We start from the raw sequence: 18702 nt of genomic DNA, 5'->3' as shown, positions 1-18702 counted from the left end.
TCGGGAGTATAATATTGAAAGTCGGCTCAGAAAGGGATTATGGTTTTGGTTGGGGCGAGAGGGCTCCGTGACTTGTTGATCTGGTAAGTGGTCATGAAATTTCGCGTGTTTCTTTTATTATCAATAGTGTACGAAGGTTTTGGGATGAGGTTTGGTTTGATATGGGTTTAATACTAGTATGCGGTTGGTTTTGGAGTAGTCACTGCGATCAGGAATAGTGCTATGAGCATGCGAGTTGTGTAAAATGTTGGTTGATTATATCTGTGGTTATAGATATAGCTCGATGCAACTTGTTCGGACTTATACGGTGTATAAATTTAAGATTTGTGTCTTGAAAGAAAATTTTAACTCCAAAGTTTATGGGCTAAGGTTAAATTAATGATTTTCAGTTGCATTGTGCAGTCAAGCTTTATGTGGGATAGGGTTACGTGGGTTCACACCCGGGTACGTGTGTGGTAAGATGGAACAGTGATTTGATGGCTTGAAAATAACTCTTGGCACGTTCGAGGACTAACGTATATTTAAGTGGGGGAGAATGTAACGACCCGGCCGGTCGTTTTGAGTATTACAACCCTGTTTCCCCATTTACTGCTCAAACTGTACTTTATAGTTGTTGTGTGAATTACCGGGGTAATTGGTTCGGGTCCAGTGAGGTTTTTGAAGGAATTGGAACACTTAGTTCCAAGGTTTAAAGCTTAAGTTAAAATAGTGATCGGATGCGGACTTATGTGTAAACGACCTCGGATTCGAATTTTGATGATTCCAATAGCTCTGTATGGTAATTTTGGACTTAGGAGCGTGTCCGAAAAATTATGTGGAGGTCTGTAGTGGAATTAGGCTTGAAATGCCGAAAGATGAACCTTTGGAAAGTTTGACCGGGGGGGTTGACTTTTTGATATCGAGGTCGAAATCTGATTCTGAAAATTTGATTAGGTCCGTAATATGAAATGTGACTTGTGTGCAAAATTTGAGGTCAATCGCACGTGATTTGATAGGTTTCGGCGTCGTTTGTAGAATTTGAAAATTTAGAAATTTATTAGGCTTGAATTCGTGTGTAGTTCGTATTTTTGAGGTTGTTAGGTATGATTTGAGGCCTCGAGTAGGTCCGTGTTATATTATGGGACTTATTGATATAGTGGGTTGAGGTCCCGGAGGCCTCGGGTAAGGTTCGGATGGTTAACGGATTGATTTTTGAATTTGGAAGATTGCTGGAACTGAAGCCTTCTGGTGTAATCGCACCTGCGAAAAAGTGGTCGCAGGTGCGAGCTCGCAAGTGCGAGCAAGGGTGCGCTGAAGCGAGGTGCGCAGGTGAGGAAGATGCTTCACAGGTGCGGAATCGCACCTGTGCGAGAAGGAGCGCAGATGCGGGCAGAGGGCTGTGAGGCATTGGTCGCAGGTGCAAGGGAAAATTCTGCACCTGCATGAGCGCAGAAGCGAATAGATGCGGGCAGAAGCGGAAACTGGGCAGGCGAGTGGAGTTCGCAAATGCGACATTTTGCTCGCACAACCGGATGCGCAGGTGCACAAATCTTTTCCACGGATGAGGAAATCGCTCGGGCAGAACCTTAAATTCGAGGGTTCAACATTTTCACCCATTTTCGGATTTTGGAGCTCGGGTTGGGCGATTTTGGAGAGAAAATTTTTCACACAACTTGGGGTAAGTGTTCTTAACTCCCTTATGATTATATTCTATGAATTAATCTTCATTTTTGGTGTAAGATTATTGAATCTTCAAGAGAAATAGAAGAAAATTTCTATAATGTCACAAAACGAATTTTTCAAGTTTGAATACCGATTTGGAGTCGGATTTGAGTGAAATAAGTATGGTTGAACTTGTAATTGGATGATTTATCGTATTTTGTGAGTTTCGTCGGATTTCGAGATGTGGTCCCCACAGGTAATTTTGGGGGCGTAATTTCAGATTTTATGGAAAATATTAGCGTTTTGATATAGAATTAATTCTTATAAATTGTGTGGACTGAGTCAAATTATTGTGACTAGATTCGAGCCGTTTGGAAGTTGGTACGCGCAAATGGAATTTCTGGAGCATTGCTTAGCTTGCTCGACATTGGATTTGGCCTGTTCGAGGTAAGTAACTCTTCTAATCTTTGAGTTGAGGGTATGAACCCTGAATATATGTATTTCGTAAATTGTTGGGAGGTGACGCACATGCTAGGTGACGGGCGTATGGGCGTGCACTATAGAAATTGTGACATAATTATTTCTGTGAAATTTTGTAGTTAAATGATCTTGGCATTTTCCATGTGTTTTTATGAGTTAAGGAAATTGAGCTAAAAAGCATATTAAAAATCATGTTGAGGCTATGTGCCAGTATTATTGGGACACATAGAGGTCATATTGTTGTGAAATATTTATTTTAAATTGAAAAATTTATACTTAGTCATATTCATTTCATTGCATATCATATCTTAGTCTCTGTTTTTATTTATTGATACATCATATCATCATTTTGGGCTATTCTCATGACATTGTGAGCCCATGAAAGAGAGACCGGAGAGATTGATGATTGCGGGAGACCGAGGGCCTGATTGTGAGGATATTATTTGGGATCGGTCTGCATGCCGCAGCAGGCCATGTTGGCTTTATATATATTATACTATCGCACGTGAGTTGGCCGTGCGGATATATATATTATATTATTGCACGTGAGTTGGCCGTGCAGCACGTGAGTTAGCCGTACGGATCCAGATATTATTATAGCACGTGAGATGACCGTACGGATCTAGATATTATTATAGCACGTGAGTTGGTCGTGCGGATCCAGATATTATTATAGCACGTGAGTTGCCCGTGCAGCACGTGAGTTGTCCGTGCTTATAGCGCTTGGGGTGTAGTAGCCCCTCATGAGTTTGTACACACCCCCAGTGAGCGCAGTCGACTATAAACAGGGATCGGGCTGCATGCCGCAGCAGGTATTGTATAGCGCTGAGTGATTGAGCGTGCTAAGTATAGTGAGGGAGAATGCGAGACACTGAGATTGAGTACTCTGAGAGGGTGAGTACATGAGTACAATCTCTGAGATACATTGCATTGACATGCACACATGACATATATGCATAGAGATGTATTTTTCTCATGTTGTACGGTATCACTTTATTAATGATTTTTCACACATGTTGACAGATGGGTATAGTGAAGAATTTGTTTTACACCTGTTATCTAGAAAGAAAGTGAGATATTTTATTTATTATTGAAAGGATTTTGGAAAATTTTATGCTTTCAAACTTATTCACATTTTTGGTAACTTTGGCAAAAGATTTGGATTTTCATTGATGTACTTGAAAGGAAGAACTATTATTGCTGAAATCATGATATGACTGAGCATTTTATCTCTGAGTTACTTCTGGTATTATTTGCTTTATGGCGTTATTAACTGTTGTGGATTAGTGGTTTTGGACCCGACCTTGGTAGAAACTCGTCACTACTTTCAACCTAAGGCTAGGTTTGTTACTTACTCAGTACATGGGGTCGATTGTACTGATACTACACTTCTGTACATTGCGTGCAGATTTTGGCTGTTGTTGTTGCTGTGCTCGATGGTTGCGGGATTTGTAGATGTACCTGCATTCCTGTTGTACCTGCCTCTTGTTCAGGGTAGCCTTAGATTTATAAAAGCTCTGTTTATGTATTATTCAAACAAGCTATGTATTTATTTCATTTTCGCTTTGTATAATCTATTCTTAGAAGCTCATGATTTGTACTACCAGTTCTTGGGGGGTGTATAAGATTAAGATCTTTATTCACTTAAATTGCTTTAATAATTATTATTGGAATTGGACATTTGATAATTGGCTTACCTAACGGGTTGGGTTAGGTGCCATCACGACTAGTTGGATTTTGGGACGTGACAATATCTTTAATGTTTAAGAGATTGTAAGTTATTATTGTAAAAATTGATTACTACAAATATCGTTTAAGAATTTCGTCTTTTGAACAAAAGAAAGCAAGAGGTGTCATTTGGTTTCTCCAAATACATAGATTTATTTCTATTTTACATAATATATAAATACCTCAATGATTTCTGCTACTCCTGTCATGGAACTAGATTTCCCTCGAAAAAAGAAGACAAAATACATCACTCGCCTCTTAAAGTTGTCCACACTTTTCACTTAAACACTTCATCTTAAGTCCGTTCCGTTTGAACACTTTAACCAGGCATTTACTGTGTCATTTAGACACAATTCGTAACCAGCAAAATAGAAAGGGTGTGTATAATTCACACACCAAAGTGACAAATAAAACGAGGACACATGTATTTAACTTTCAAATTTTGAAAAATAAATAAATATACAAACCAGAACCACACCCCATCGTCATCTTCCCCAACGATTCCACCTCGCCGAAAAATTAATTTTAGGGTATTTCTTTCCAGCTCTGTCTTCTTCTCTAGAAATTTGATCCTTTTTTTTTCTTCCTCTTCTTCTTCATTCTTCCTTTGTTGCTTAAAACTACGGAGAGTTTTGGCTGTTAATATAGAGTCTGAAGCCAAATTGACCGGAGAATACTTTTCTTGTGACAGAAATCGGCGATTTATTTGTGCAAATCAGTTGTTGTAATAGCAGAAAAAGAAAGAGCATAATAGCCCCATTTTATAGAGGTATAGGAGTGTTATTGAGATGGTTTAATATGTTCCTTTTCTTTGTTCTTTTTTTTTCTCAAAGGATTGTTGATTTTAATAAATGAAGAAACTAAGGACATGGCAGAGAGGGGGTAACCGCCTGGCGGCATCAAATCTTCGAATAAAACCTTGTAGCATTCAATTTCTTTTGTTGCAACAGGAACAATCTTTTGGGTGTGGGTTTGCTAATTCTGTATGCTACCCGACATTGCCTCATCGAAATTAATATTGATACCGACAAATTGCAACCCATTTGGACTCCCCACAAAAAAATTAGATTTGAAGGTGCTTTTGATGGGATCTTAAAAATGAGAAACAAAAATAAAAAATTATGGTGGTAGCCAAATTTAAAGGTGGCAGTGTTGGTGGTGTGCTCAGATTTGGAGGAGATGATATTAATGGTGTGAAAGATCTAGTAATTTAAAAGAAATATTCTCCGAAAAAGTTTTCGGCAAAAGCTATTATTTTCCGGCAAAAAGTATGAAAGATTTGTCTTTCGGACCATTTTTACACGCTTGAAATATGTGAGAAACACTGACCTTGCCATGTCAGCATTTTGTATCTAAATGATACAGCAAAGTAGGGGTGGGCATTCGGTACTTCGGTTCGGTATTCGATTTATCAATTGTGTATACCAAATACCGTACCAAAGTAATTCGGTACAGTTCAGTATTTCTTATTTTGGTTTGGTACAATTTCGGTTTCATGTGTCACGTATTGCTAAGAGCCTTAGCAAGCAGAAACAAAATTATAGTGCATGAATACATTCCTAATTTAGGAAAATCTTTCCTTTCATTTCTAATTAAAAAGAAATGAAATCTAGAGGCATCAGCATTCAATTAGCACCATTAATATCTTTCCTTTGAACTGCAAAATGATACTCACTAAATTTAATACTAATATGAAAGGAAAGATTCTGACTAAAAGAAAAATCTAGCAGCAGAATTTCTAATTCAAATTTACACTTTACACACAGATGCAACAAAAACACATGTATTGGGGCAAAATTTGTTTATAGTTTATACAGCCTTTTGTACCCAAAAATTAAGCTATTGGTTACAAAATACAAAGTTAGAAACTGAAATTTGAAGAACGAAAAAGTTGTGAACATGTTGAAGAGTTGAAGATTAAAGAATGAAGGTCAAAAATGAGGAAACAAGCAGTCACACTTGAGAGTCGTCAGCGAGGTGCAAAAATATTACTCAAAAATGAGGAAACAAGCAGTCACAAGCAGTCAAAATCTTAATACCGAGGACCATACCATTATATCGAAAATTTAATACCGAATTATACCGAAACCGGAATTCAATTTTTCAAATTTTATGCACACCCCTACAGCAAAGGCCTCGTTAAAAGTGTTCAAATGGAATTAAAGTATTCAAATAGAAGAGATTTGAGATGGAGTGTCTAAGTGAAAAAATGTGGACAACTTTAAGGGACTAGCGATGTATTTTGCTGAAAAAGAAAAATCTTAAATGACGTCGTATATATCATCTTTGAACCAAAATTGCAAGCAAGAGGTGCCATTAGTTTCTGCTATTAAATAGATTAAATTTCTATTTGCATAAATATCTAAATGGCCCCTGCTCGTGTAACGGAATGTGATTTCACCCAAAGTCCAATTGAAAGTTAAAGAAATGAGCCATCCTAGAGCTAAGAAGAAAGATGTCCCGGTAAAACATGAGATCAATCAAGCGGGGGAGAAACTACATATATATTGATGAAACAAAAAAAGGAAGCATTATCTTTTGCAAGTCTGCAGAAAACATCGCTCAGAACAGAAAACAAAATTTAGAATACTAACATTTCACTTCATAATAGAAAACTACCAAGTAGAACACCAAAACAAGGGAGCATAACATCTAAACAATCATCAAGCCTCAACCCTCTCAGGTGCTGGTGCCTCCTCAGTGGTGGAGATAATAACTTTACTGGTAGGTTTAGACAAGATATCAGCATACTCTTGGAAAGGAGATTTGGTGAAGCGAGTCTCCTTCCAGAAGTCTGGAGTCAGGAATCCATAAGTCTTCATCAAACAATCAAATGTAGCCTGCAACATATAAAGAATGGCATTTACCACCAGTAAAAAATACTATGGTATATCAACAACAGATGAGGCATCCAAGTGCTGTGGCTGAACAGATGATCCTTCTGCTTGTGAAATTAATTTACTCTTGTATTATGTCAAGTTTGTACTATTACTCCATGATTGAGGGTAATATAATTCTTAAAATAATCTAAATATAACATATTTTTTATTTAAAGATGCCAAAAACACACATTTCTATTGCCTATTGATACTATATTTCTATCCTATTCTACAAACTCTCGCTTTTTATTTCCTAAAATTCGGAATTTTGAGGACAACAATTGACTATCAAACAGGATACAAAAAGCAGAATACTTTTTTTGTTCAATCACAAAGTTGAACAACCAATCGCATCAATTCTTACACTATAAGATCACTACATGTACTAAACATATAATCATGTAACAGAATCATAATACAATTGAAAAAGAGATAGTTGCGAGATTTGTTAAATAGATCGAACCTTAACGAAGTTGCCAAGGGTTTTGGTGGATCCACGAGAAGAGGTGAAGACATCCTCAATACCAGCAAACTGAAGCACCTTCTTAGGAACACGAGCAGCCACGATACCAGCACCACGCGGAGCAGGCACCATCCTCACTGTAACTGACCCACATTTCCCAGTTACTTTACACGGCACTGTGTGTGGCTTTCCGATTTTGTTGCCCCAGTATCCTCTCCTCACTGGAATCACTGATAACTTAGCCAATATAATTGCGCCACGTATAGCAGTCGCCACTTCCTTCGAGCACTTCACCCCCAAACCGACGTGACCGTTCCCATCACCGACGACAACGAAAGCCTTGAACCGGGTTCTCTGACCGGCCCGGGTCTGTTTCTGAACCGGCATGATTTTCATCACCTCGTCCTTTAGAGATGGTCCGATGAGTGTATCGATGATTTGGAACTCCTTAATAGGGAGTGAGTGGAGGTAGATTTGCTCCAGTGAACGGATTTTGCCGTCTTTCACGAGCCTTCCGAGCTTTGTGACTGGGACCCATTTCTCCTCCTCTGTCTCACGGCGGGGACGACGGCCACCACGGCCGCGTCCGCCGCGGTCTCCGCCTCTTCCACCGCGTCCTCCGAAGCCACGGCCAAAGCCTCCTCTCTCTCCTCCTCTCTCAGCCATGGTTGTTTGCTGTCAACGGCTAGGGTTTTAGTAAATACAGAGGAAGTATGAAAATGCAGAATAAGGGGTTGGTTTATAAGGGCTAGGGTTTGTTGATGTGGTGTAATTGGGCTTGAGAGTAAGCTGATTGTGACCCATAGAGAAAGGCAAGTTTGGCCCAGAGCTTGCTATATATTTGTCGGAAGGTGATTATGTCATATAGTATTGTGGATCAAATGTGGCATTACATTAAGAAAGGAAATTCCTAGTTATACTTTCTAAAAATTATCATTCGTAACTATATTTTAATTTTATAGCAAATCCGTCTATAATACTGAAACAAGAGAATAATTATTTTAAAATAAATCAAGAGAGCAACAAGCTTTAGTAGCCTAGTTGGTTAGATCACTCATTTAGTAAGCGAAGGTCTTAGATTTGACTATGAATGAGAGCATTGACACCGTCGGTATTCAATCCCCATGATTTATTCCTAAAGTTCTAAAGCTCTCTACATGTGAAACTACAACATTGTATGGCACTTTAAAGGTAAAACTCCAACACTTCTCGCTTAAGGTAGTCATTTTGTGTAGAACTATCTTGATTTATAACTTTATATTGTTATTCCAACTAACACATAGCTAGTATCTATGAACATGCGTTGCACGTTAATAATGGCACGTGATGATTTAAACATTTATTTATATGAAGGAGCAACAAAATTTAATTAATGAGAGAAATTTTTTGTATAATAATACAACAATCGTCTAATTAAATGCTGAAAAATATTATTACATTCGCATAATACATGAATTTAAAATAAAAGGATATCATCAAATCTTACACAAATGATCATTTTTTGTCATGTACTTGACCAGTATCATAATATTTGTATGTATGACGTTATTGTCAAAACTTCTATATACTACCCGTGTGCTATAACATAAGCTATTCAGCGTATCTAAGTTTTTCAGTAGCATGGCGGGCATATTTCTTCAAAATCAACCTATATATAATGGAAGATCAATTTTAACTTAGTCTATTATATAAACGGTGACACTAACATACGTAAGAAATAATAAACTTGACAACAAACATGTATGGTAGAAGGCCATTTGGTATTAAAGTATTTAAGTATTCTTCTTGTTATTAATTATTGGTATCATTTTTTGCGGAGTCAAAAATAGAAAAATATTTTGTTTTTACTATAAAATTTTATAATCAAACATTTATTTAGTTGATCAACACTTTCATTTCTGCTAGCTAAGATATTTTTTTATTTATATCATGCGATTTGCACAAATTGCGTTTTAATATAATGATAGAAATATTTCTCTTATTAAATGCACTACTATTACCATTGGGATTGACAACCAAGTGTTCAAAAAAACCAAATTATTTTTTATTGGATGCTCTTCTTCGTTTCTGACACGAAGCAAGAAGATACTGAATATTGGATCTGTTCTTGTTTTATATTTTTTGTCAGTTGAATCTTTTTCATTTGAGGCCAGAAGTATAACTTTGGCAAGCTAGCTTTTACAGTCTTTACTTTTGTCGATTTTGGAACTACTGGTAGTACTTGACATAAATCACATCCAAAACCATTAATTTTCCAACAAACGGTTCATTAATATACAATACACTTAGTCATAAGTGCTTAATCCAATATTATCAATTTTATTTTTCTTATAAATTTAGTATCGTTGCTCTGCTTTGATATATTTGTGATGACTATTTAAGTTGTTTGAAGAGGTATATCAAATCTAAAGTGGGTGACATGCACAATAAAATTGTTATTGGTACACCATTTGGTATTATTGCTATTAGTGTCATGCCTCTTGATATGATACTTGCAAGTAATGCATGACATAGAAATATTATTCATACAAAGAGTAATCTCATTATAGCATAGTCGACTCTTTATAATATAGTCTTGAAAGTTTGTTCTTGTTTAGGATTTAGTTTTGTTTGTACTTCCTCAAACACTTTTATAGCATTTTGATTCTTAATAATATACTAACATTTTTACTTTGTGTTCTAACGCTCTTTTTATGGAATAAATTTATATACCCTATGACCTTTTTAAAATCTTAAATAATAATTTTACTCATATGATGAATTTTAAAAATAATTGAATTGGATTCTCTTGCTAAATAATTAATTAAAAGATTTAATTATTTGGTTTTAATATAAAAAATAATTTATTCTATGTTGATTCAGATCTTAATATTAGTTACTCTCTTGTTTTGAATCTTTGGTCCTAATTATAATTTTATCTACCATAAATTTTATTTTCAAAGAGTAAAAGATTGATATGATATTTCACTTTTAGATCTCTATGCTTGTAGAATCATTAGTGGTATTGACTTTTGCCAACTATTTTTTTTCTCTTTCTCACATATTTATATTCTTAAATATTTTTTAGTTGCTGTTTAATAATTAGGTATTTTTCAATATTACACGAAAATTTGATTTAAAAAATATTATTTGAGTAGAAAAATAGTTCGAATATAATATAAAATATATTAACGTTGGGGTATTTTTTTAAAATTTTAACTCTTTACGCAGTCTATTTAATATTACTTTTTTTTTTGTATTGGACATTATGGAGTGGTAATGTATTGCCAATACGGAGGATTATTATGAAATTGACTGGCAGAATAGGTAAACACCCCTCTAAACTTGACACTTTTTATTGAGCGTATACTTTTTATGGAAGCGATGGCCATGAAGAGCTGAGGGTTGTTAAAGAAGATCTGAAGAAATATAGACAAACGAATAGGAGAAAACTAAGGAAGGAAAAACCTAATGGATTTTTAGGTGAAGTTGGAGTTGATGAAGGTTATGAGAACATAGATCGGCCCAAAAAAATGAGAGACAAATTAGGAGGTGATGATGAGCCTTACTATGATAGTTCAGATCCAGAAAGCTTTGAATCTGAATTGGATATGGAAGGGGAGGGTGATCCTGTATCTGATGATGATGTAGATGGGGAAGATAATATAGGACAATTAAGGGGAAGGAAAATAAATAAATAAATAAAGTGGTTTATGATCCTTCTGCCAAAATTGTTACTTGGCAACTGGATAGAAGCATTTACCAAGTATGCTATAAAGAAAGGTATTCAACTAGTTAAGGATCCCAATAAGCCACATAGGGTCAAAGTTAAATGCAAAACTGGTTGTCCTTGGTTGTTGTTTGCTAGCAATGAAGGTAGGAGTATAAACTTCACAATCAAGACTCACAATCCAGGACACAAATGCCATAAAAACACTTACAACTATCTGTGTAATTCAAAATATGTGGTAAAGCAGTTCAAAGATAGAATTACCTCACAACCTAGAATTAAAGATTGGGTAATTCAGGATATGGTAAGAAAAAAACTTGGTTTATATGTTGGTATGGTTGTTTGTTTGAAGGCCAAAACAATTGTGTTGAAAGAAATTATGGGGGATCGTGTTGCTGAGTTTGGTAGGATTCTGGACTATAGGGATATGCTACTCAAAACAAATCCTGGTAGCATATGTGCAGTAAAATTGACAGACACAAATGATGGACAAAAGTAGTTTTCCAGTTTCTACATTTGTTTTGCAGCTATGAAGCAGGGGTTTATGGAGGGTTGTAGGAGATGTATAGAGTTAGATGGATATTTTTTAAATGGTGTTTATAAAGGGCAATTGTTGACAACAATAGCAAAGGATGGGAATAACCAAATATTCCTGATAGCTTGGGCTATTGTAGGCACTGGAAAAAAGAAGAAGCAAACATAGAGTTGGTCCCTCAGGTTATTGCAAACTGATTTGAACTTGGGAGATGGCAGGGAACTCACCATGATAAGTGACATGCAAAAGGTATATACTGCTGTTTAAATACTATTATTTTTCTGGTTTAAAATACTACTATTTTTCTAGTTTAAACACTACCGTTTCTCTGGTTTAAACACTATTGTTTCTCTGTTTTTATGCAGTACTATTTCTCTGTTTTTATGCGGGGTCTATGTTCAGCTGTTGAAGAGATTTTACCTGAGTGTGAGCACAAAGTGTGTAGTGGACACATTCTCGCAAACTGGGCAATAAAATTGAGAGGGATTGAAAGAAGAAAAAGATTATGGAGTGTTGTTAGATCAACATTTGAGTTTGAAATGAAAAGAAATCTAGATGATCTTGATAAATTGGGTCATAACATTTGTGAAGACCTAGTTAAATACAACAAAGAAAGATGGTGCAAAATATTTTCCCAAACATTCTCCAAGTGTGACAGTAAAGAAATTAACATGTGTGAAAGCTTCAATGCTTGGATATTGGGCCCTAGACACAAGACAACAATATCAATGCTAGAGAAAATAAGGGTCAAAGTTATGATTATGGTAGTAAAGATGAGAGAATTTGTTGAAACTTGGCAGGATGGTGTATCTCCAATGGCCATGATTGTGTTCAATACTAATGTTGAGAGGTCAATGAGGGTTGACTTCATGTTTAATGGAGATACAAGCTTTGAACTCAAATATGGTCCATGCAAGTTCATTGTAGATTTAAGAACAGGCTAATGCAGTTACAGGTCTTGGGAACTAAAAGGCACTCCATGTCCACATGCTATAACAACAATGCACTTCAAGAGACTTGATCCTTCAGAGAATATTGTACACTGGTACAGGGAATAGACCTACATGAAGGCATATTCACACTTCATACAATCAGTTTCCAACATGATAATATGGCCAGAAAGTAGTAACCCCAAGGTATTACCTCCTCCAGTTCAAAATATGCCTGGAAGGCCAAGAAAAAATAAAAGAAAGGAAGTTGGAGAAATAAAAAGGGCTGAAAAATTATCAAAAAAGGGAACAACTATGACATGCTCTATTTGCAAAGCAAGTACTCATAATATGAGGGGTTGTCCAACAAGACCAACAACTAATCAAGAGGTACCTTCCTACCTTCTTCCTTTACTACTATCTTTTTAGTTATCTAAGAGCTAATTTCTCATTTTCTCATATAATAGACTACTAATTGCTCACAACAATCAACAACAAAAACTTCACAAAAGAGAGGTAGAAAGGAATATGACAATGCATCTACAAGCAAGGCATCTACAAGTACTAGAGGAAAATCTGGGGGGGAGGGGGGCAAGAAGCCACTACAAGAGGCCTAGGCTTCAAGGACATGGTGTATTTGTTGTACGGTTTGATTTTACAAGTATTAATGTAAGTGTATTTTTTTTTTTTTGTCCTTAGATATTATTGTCTAACATACTATATGATGTTATTGTCTAACTTTGAAATGTATCTTTTGGTTTGAATGTTATCAACATGGTTTGCCTACAGTCAGAAAGGTTTATACTGGCCCTTTAATTAATTCTACCCATGTTATTGATGATATTGGATATAAGCCTTCTAAAGGTTTGAAATGGAAAGAGAAGGAAGTTATGACTCAAAGACAACTTCAAGTTAAATTTGCAATGGCTAGAATCAAGACAAGGTCCCAACCCACTGAAATACAAACAAGATCTAAGGTTATGGAAAAATCTCCCTCCAAGAAGACCACTTGGATTTATTTACCGTTTGGATATAGTATTTGATATACTAGACTTCTTTTTTATCGAATTCGTGGGGTGATTGTTTTAGTTAAATTCATGGGGTGTCTGTTTTTTGTGGATACTGATGGTGTTACGCAACTTTATTTTGTGAACTTGTTTGTCATGTGTATGTCTAGCTGTATATGGACAATATAGTTTAACTCTATTGTTTGATGTTAAATTCTGACTTTCTTTGTCAAATTACTAGCTATGTTACAAAATATTGTGATTGTGATTAGTTATTTTTGTGGATACTGATGGTTGTTTTTATATAAATTGTGATTGGCATCAATTCCATATGTTGACAAAATATTGACATAGTAGTGTCGAACAACATATCATATTGCTTAACTTTTATTACATACTACCAGATAACCATTATTTGTACATGAGCAAAATCATATTCCAAAGTAAACTGAAAAATAATAGAAACTTTAGCATTCTTTCCCTCTTCGATAGTTTATTAGTTTGTTAGTCTTCTTCAATAACCCAGAAATAACAATGTTTGATTGCTCCGGAAATGGAGGTTCATACCACTGAAAAAATTGACAACAATTTGTCTTCGGATAAAGACTACATTCAAAGAATCGTCGTCCACGATTTGCAGTAATCCATGCAACTTTTAAAGGAGCTGACTTGCCACATCTACAAAAAACATTCATCTTCTTTCTTCCAAGTAAAAAAATGGTTGTTATTTGGGCAAAAAATAAGAGCCAAAATCTGGGGGGATGAAATTTGGATGGGGGGAGGGGTGGAATTTGAATGGACAAAGAATGTGAGAACAAAGAAAATGCTGGAGAATTAGAAAGAAGACAATAAATAGGGGTGCGAATGGGGTTGTTATCGTTGGGGTCTTCATTTTTGGGGGAAAATGCATTTATTACCGTTGGGGGCGGTTCTAGGATTGGGAAAAGGAAATATTCAACTGATGTGGCAAAAAATATACTCCCCCACACGCACTCAGCCATTTGAACCAACTTTCACTGCCATGTGGCAGGATAGGGGGTAATAACATCCGAAAAAGTAAGCATATGGAGGAAATTAAAATCACGTATAGTTAAGGTGTACGCTCATTAAAAAGTGTCAAGTTCGGGAGGGAGGGGGGGGGGGTCTTTACCTATTCTGCCAAATTGATTTTATTAAACCTTCCTACATATTTTCAATTAACAATAATTTAATAGATAAAATTTTATTAATTTTAAAATTTTAAATAATAAAAATTAGCATAAAAGGTATTGTAGTCCAAAAAATAGGTTATTGCATTTATGTCCTCTTCCTATGAGTTCTTCCGTTTAATAATTTAGGGCTATTTTGGCATATTAATAATGTATTTATGCTTTTATAATAATACATGTTCTCCTTTTTCAAAATGAATTTGGACAATATAATACATTCTCAAATTAAATTAGCAATAGGACATTATAATACGTTTTCAAATTAAATTAGTAATAGGAATTTTTAAGAAGTATATATCTTGAAAGTAATATGATTACATGACTAAAGATATTTATTTGTTCAATTTTATATGAATTAGACAGCCCGAAAGTAATTATACTAACGTGTAGTATTATGTCGTAAAACTAATAGGATTATAAGGCTAATATCTAAAATTTCAGTTATATACTTTTATTATGAGTTATTATGTATTATAAGGTTATTTTTGTAAACCGACATTGTATTCATGCCTTTATAATAATATATAATAAATATAGATTATTAATATTTAGTATTCAAAATTTCACCAAACACTCTTTGATTTACTACTAATAATATTTTATTTTTAATTTTTTTCAACTTGCCAACCAAAATCAAATTTTTTATTTTAGGATAACTTTTTTTATAAAAACATATTATTAAAAGAAAAGTTGGACATAGAGTGAGAAATGGTTTCACCAGCCACATCTAGCTTCTTAGTTCATACAAAGAATCAATTACCGCCTTTGCCAATACATACTTGATACTCCCCATTCATCCAAGTCCTGGACTAAAAGTGCTTCGATCCTGCAAACGTAAAGGACCATTTCTGTTCATGGTTACATTATAAGGACCAAAATACAACCTATTCATATACCTAAATGGACTAATTAGCACCTATATGCTTTGCTTTTTCTCAAAGAGAGCGCGCGAACCAGAAAGCAAGCTGAGTTTCTCATTTTTGGGGTTTAGGGTTTTTGCAATTTTCCTTCTGATCTTCCCATCAGATGGGGGCACCAAATAGTCCTGTCTCTTGTCACTCTCCTCGCAGCTCCATCTCCTCTTCTTCCTTCATTAGAGAAGTACATTTTTTTTCTTAATAAAAAATTAATAATTTTGAATTTCCATTAGTTACATTCAATTTGTATATACTCAGTATTCACTGAGAGGTGCATGTAATTTCTTGTGTAGGTTCACTTATACGATTGGTGGTTGATTAAAGCCGAAGATGGTGCTGGAGGCAAGCAATTGGGTGTTCAAGGTTTCACTTGTAAACAGTAAAGTCTACCCTCTTCTTCAATTTCCTTGTTATTAGTGAATACATGTTAACATTTTCTACTGTATTAGCAGTTAATTTTTAAGAGCAGCACTTAATCCTATCAATCAATAAATCAATCCGTTAATCAACCAGGCTTAGTCCCAAATTAGTGTGGTCGGACTATGAACCATTCCACTCCGGGATAATTCAATTCATGTGCTACTTTCACCATCTTTCGGGTCATTTCTAATCTTATATAGTTTAATATGAACAAAAATTCATTTTAAAATCCACATTTCTACTACACTTATTTTGTGGATATGTTTGATGTTAGAGGCACATTATTCACTTCTATATAACACTGTTAATCTCACAACCATTTTAAAACATGCTTTTATTTTACTTAAAATTTAATCAAGACGCAGATGATATGTGGATTTCAAAATTTTGCTTTGATTGTCTTACAAGTAGCCACACAAATTCTTATGAATTTTTCCATGTTTTTTTCCCATTGATCAAGTAAGAAACACGGTTCTATTAATGTTCTTTTTGTTGGATTGTTTTCCAAGTTGCATACATAAGTATTATAACTGTAGCAGTATATCTTGTGGTGGATCCATCAGCTTTTAGAACCTTATTTGGAAGGGTATTAAAAGTTTTTTGGCAACGATCCCATTTTCCAGAACCTAATTAGCATAGCTCAGCTTAGAATCTTTCTTTTGGTTCTTTTCCATGGGTATGGATAAAAGATCTAATTCACTTTGCACCTGGATACCCCTGTTGGGCTGCTCATATGCAAGCATAGTAATTCATAAGTTTGTCTTAGTCTAGAAGTGCTTTAGTGGAACTAGTGTACTGTATTTATTTTATTTCATGTGACAAGGCATTTTTTGGATCCAATCATGTGATATTTTGTTGCACCCCCATTAAATAGGAGACCAGATGATAGACTTTTCACCTCCGCAGCAATTGCGATGAGGCATGATACTGTCACTTTAGTGACAGTGGATGGCATCTCCATTCTTGTTAGCGGTTTAATAAATAGGGTTCGGACTCTTCAAAATGGGTTCTCATCAGAGGTATTGAAGTTATTCTAGCTCTTAACTCCTCATATGACTGCTTTATTTATTGACAGTTGTTGAGATGGAACATATGATTGAGATTTACGTTAGCTAACGAGTTTTAGAGGTTCTATTTGGGCTCAACTGTAGCATTAACTGTTGAAATCATAGTACTACCGATAGTTTGTCAAACTTGGTGGAAGATAATGTACGACTCAGCAGAGTCACACACACATCTTGTACATGTTTTTTCACATCAACTTAGTGTTTATTAATGAAATTTTTTGACTTATAAAAATATTCATATTACTATCTGGTGGGTCCTTTCTTGTTCGTTTATTTTTGCTTACCTATTCTGAAGTTTACTCCCCACTCCTCTGTAATTTCTTCTGAAATCTTTTATCAGCTATCAATCTTCTAACAGATAAACTTTAGTCTTTTTCTGCTTTTGCGGTTTTAACTAGCTCCTTGAGGAACCTAAAATAGGAAAGAAAGCCCGCTAAATCATAAAAAAGACTCTTTAAATGAGCATAAGCGCGTTAATTACAAATTAGAATAAAGTTGTTTTTTGAAGATGAAGATAATAAACCAAACTTTCAAACCAACAGGTTTGCAACCAGTTCCTTATTGGATTTCCGTACAACTGGAAAGAATCGGCTGCTCTATCATTTGAGGAATCAACCAATGAGGATGCAGCCTTTGGAAATCCTGGTTTCTCAGATTCAAAAGCATCAGCTGATCGCACAAGTAGCTCCTTCTCTATGCCTATTGATCATCTTCCCACCACTGTTTTACGAGATATCTTAATATCGAGTGCTGGTAATCCAGAAGGCGGGATGCTAAGAAAGAGTATTTTTCGTGAAATAGTGCAGAAATATGGTACCAATGCTTTTAACATTGGTGAAGCTTCTTGTTTGAACGAAAAAAGTGGTAATCTGGTCACAACCGAAGATCCTTCTTTGAATGAAAATCCTAGTCAAAAGAAGAAAGCTAAAACTAATCGGAAGCAAGAGGATAGCTGTACACCAGATGCAAAATATGGAAAAGAAGACTTTCGGCAAGCTACTCTGGAGGATATACCAGAAAAGAGTGTTTTGAGTAGAATACTACATAAAAGTGGTGACAATGCTTCTATCCTTGGTGAAAATTCTTGTTTGAACCAAAAAAGTGGTACTCATGTCATAAGCAGAGGTCTTTCACTGGATGAAACTCCTTGTCAAAAGAAGAAAGCTGCAGCTAGTTTGAAGAATGAAGATGATAACCATGTGCCCGATGCACAAAGTAGAAAAGAAGTGCTTCAGAAATGTAATGATGAGAGTGGAGCTGGCATTGATAACAATAGCTTAAGTAGCAGCCCTTTCACAAGAAGTAAAGCTAGCGTATATAAGAAAACCACAGTTAACCAGAAGGAAGAAGAAAAGAGAGATGTGCATAAAGTAGAATCTGGACAAGGAGATTTTGGGATACTTAACCATGCCACTAGCTCGAGTGATGGTCCATTGACAAGAAGTAGAGCTCAAAAACAAGTTTAATAAACAAGTTCAAGAAGGAAATAGATATTTGTGAAAGGTGTTATCGGAGTTTCGTTGTGCAGATTAACTACCTCTGTATAGTAATGGAAGTTCCATAAATCAGAGTGTTTATGGATTTGTCACCATGTTATTGTAGTCCATAAGGGAGATTGGGAACCATTCTTGTTCAAATTTTGAAGGTTATGTTTTGTTATGGATTGCATAACACCTCCTTGTCTCTTCTTCTAAATGTCAATCTAGCATTTCAATTTTT

At 35.3% G+C, this 18702-nt stretch overlaps 2 protein-coding genes and 1 long non-coding RNA gene across 3 annotated transcripts; 2 read left to right on the top strand and 1 right to left on the bottom strand.

Moving 5' to 3' along the window:
• Positions 1–6336: 6336 nt before the first annotated feature.
• Positions 6337–7960, bottom strand: LOC104097625 (small ribosomal subunit protein uS5x-like). The gene is made up of 2 exons (XM_070199967.1): positions 7192–7960; positions 6337–6689 (listed from the first exon to the last, which is right to left on the bottom strand). Exons 1-2 carry the CDS (start codon positions 7855–7857, stop codon positions 6513–6515), a joined length of 843 nt encoding a protein of 280 aa, XP_070056068.1. The 5' UTR covers positions 7858–7960; the 3' UTR covers positions 6337–6512.
• A 3870-nt stretch (positions 7961–11830) lies between these two features.
• Positions 11831–14133, top strand: LOC108945381 (uncharacterized). Its single transcript, XR_011415801.1, has 3 exons — positions 11831–12754; positions 12832–12925; positions 14116–14133. It is a non-coding gene; the product is annotated as an uncharacterized lncRNA (long non-coding RNA).
• A 1249-nt stretch (positions 14134–15382) lies between these two features.
• Positions 15383–18702, top strand: LOC104097626 (kinetochore-associated protein KNL-2 homolog). Its single transcript, XM_009604224.4, has 4 exons — positions 15383–15680; positions 15790–15875; positions 16791–16935; positions 17526–18702. Exons 1-4 carry the CDS (start codon positions 15606–15608, stop codon positions 18447–18449), a joined length of 1230 nt encoding a protein of 409 aa, XP_009602519.1. The 5' UTR covers positions 15383–15605; the 3' UTR covers positions 18450–18702.

Source organism: Nicotiana tomentosiformis, chromosome 4, assembly GCF_000390325.3.
Source record: "Nicotiana tomentosiformis chromosome 4, ASM39032v3, whole genome shotgun sequence".
NCBI lineage: Eukaryota > Viridiplantae > Streptophyta > Magnoliopsida > Solanales > Solanaceae > Nicotiana > Nicotiana tomentosiformis.
The sequence above is the reverse complement of the archived record's forward strand: the minus strand, read 5'-3'. Positions and strand labels throughout refer to the sequence as shown.

Excerpts from the sequence above, each read along its gene's own strand:
- LOC104097626 (XM_009604224.4), top strand. The coding sequence starts at position 15,606 with ATGGGGGCACCAAATAGTCCTGTCTCTTGTCACTCTCCTCGCAGCTCC. Across the intron at positions 15,681-15,789 it reads CTTCTTCCTTCATTAGAGAA|GTTCACTTATACGATTGGTG; the intron begins GTACATTTTTTT and ends TTTCTTGTGTAG. Across the intron at positions 15,876-16,790 it reads CAAGGTTTCACTTGTAAACA|GAGACCAGATGATAGACTTT; the intron begins GTAAAGTCTACC and ends CCCATTAAATAG.
- LOC104097625 (XM_070199967.1), bottom strand. The coding sequence starts at position 7,857 with ATGGCTGAGAGAGGAGGAGAGAGAGGAGGCTTTGGCCGTGGCTTCGGA. Across the intron at positions 6,690-7,191 it reads CCCTTGGCAACTTCGTTAAG|GCTACATTTGATTGTTTGAT; the intron begins GTTCGATCTATT and ends TATATGTTGCAG.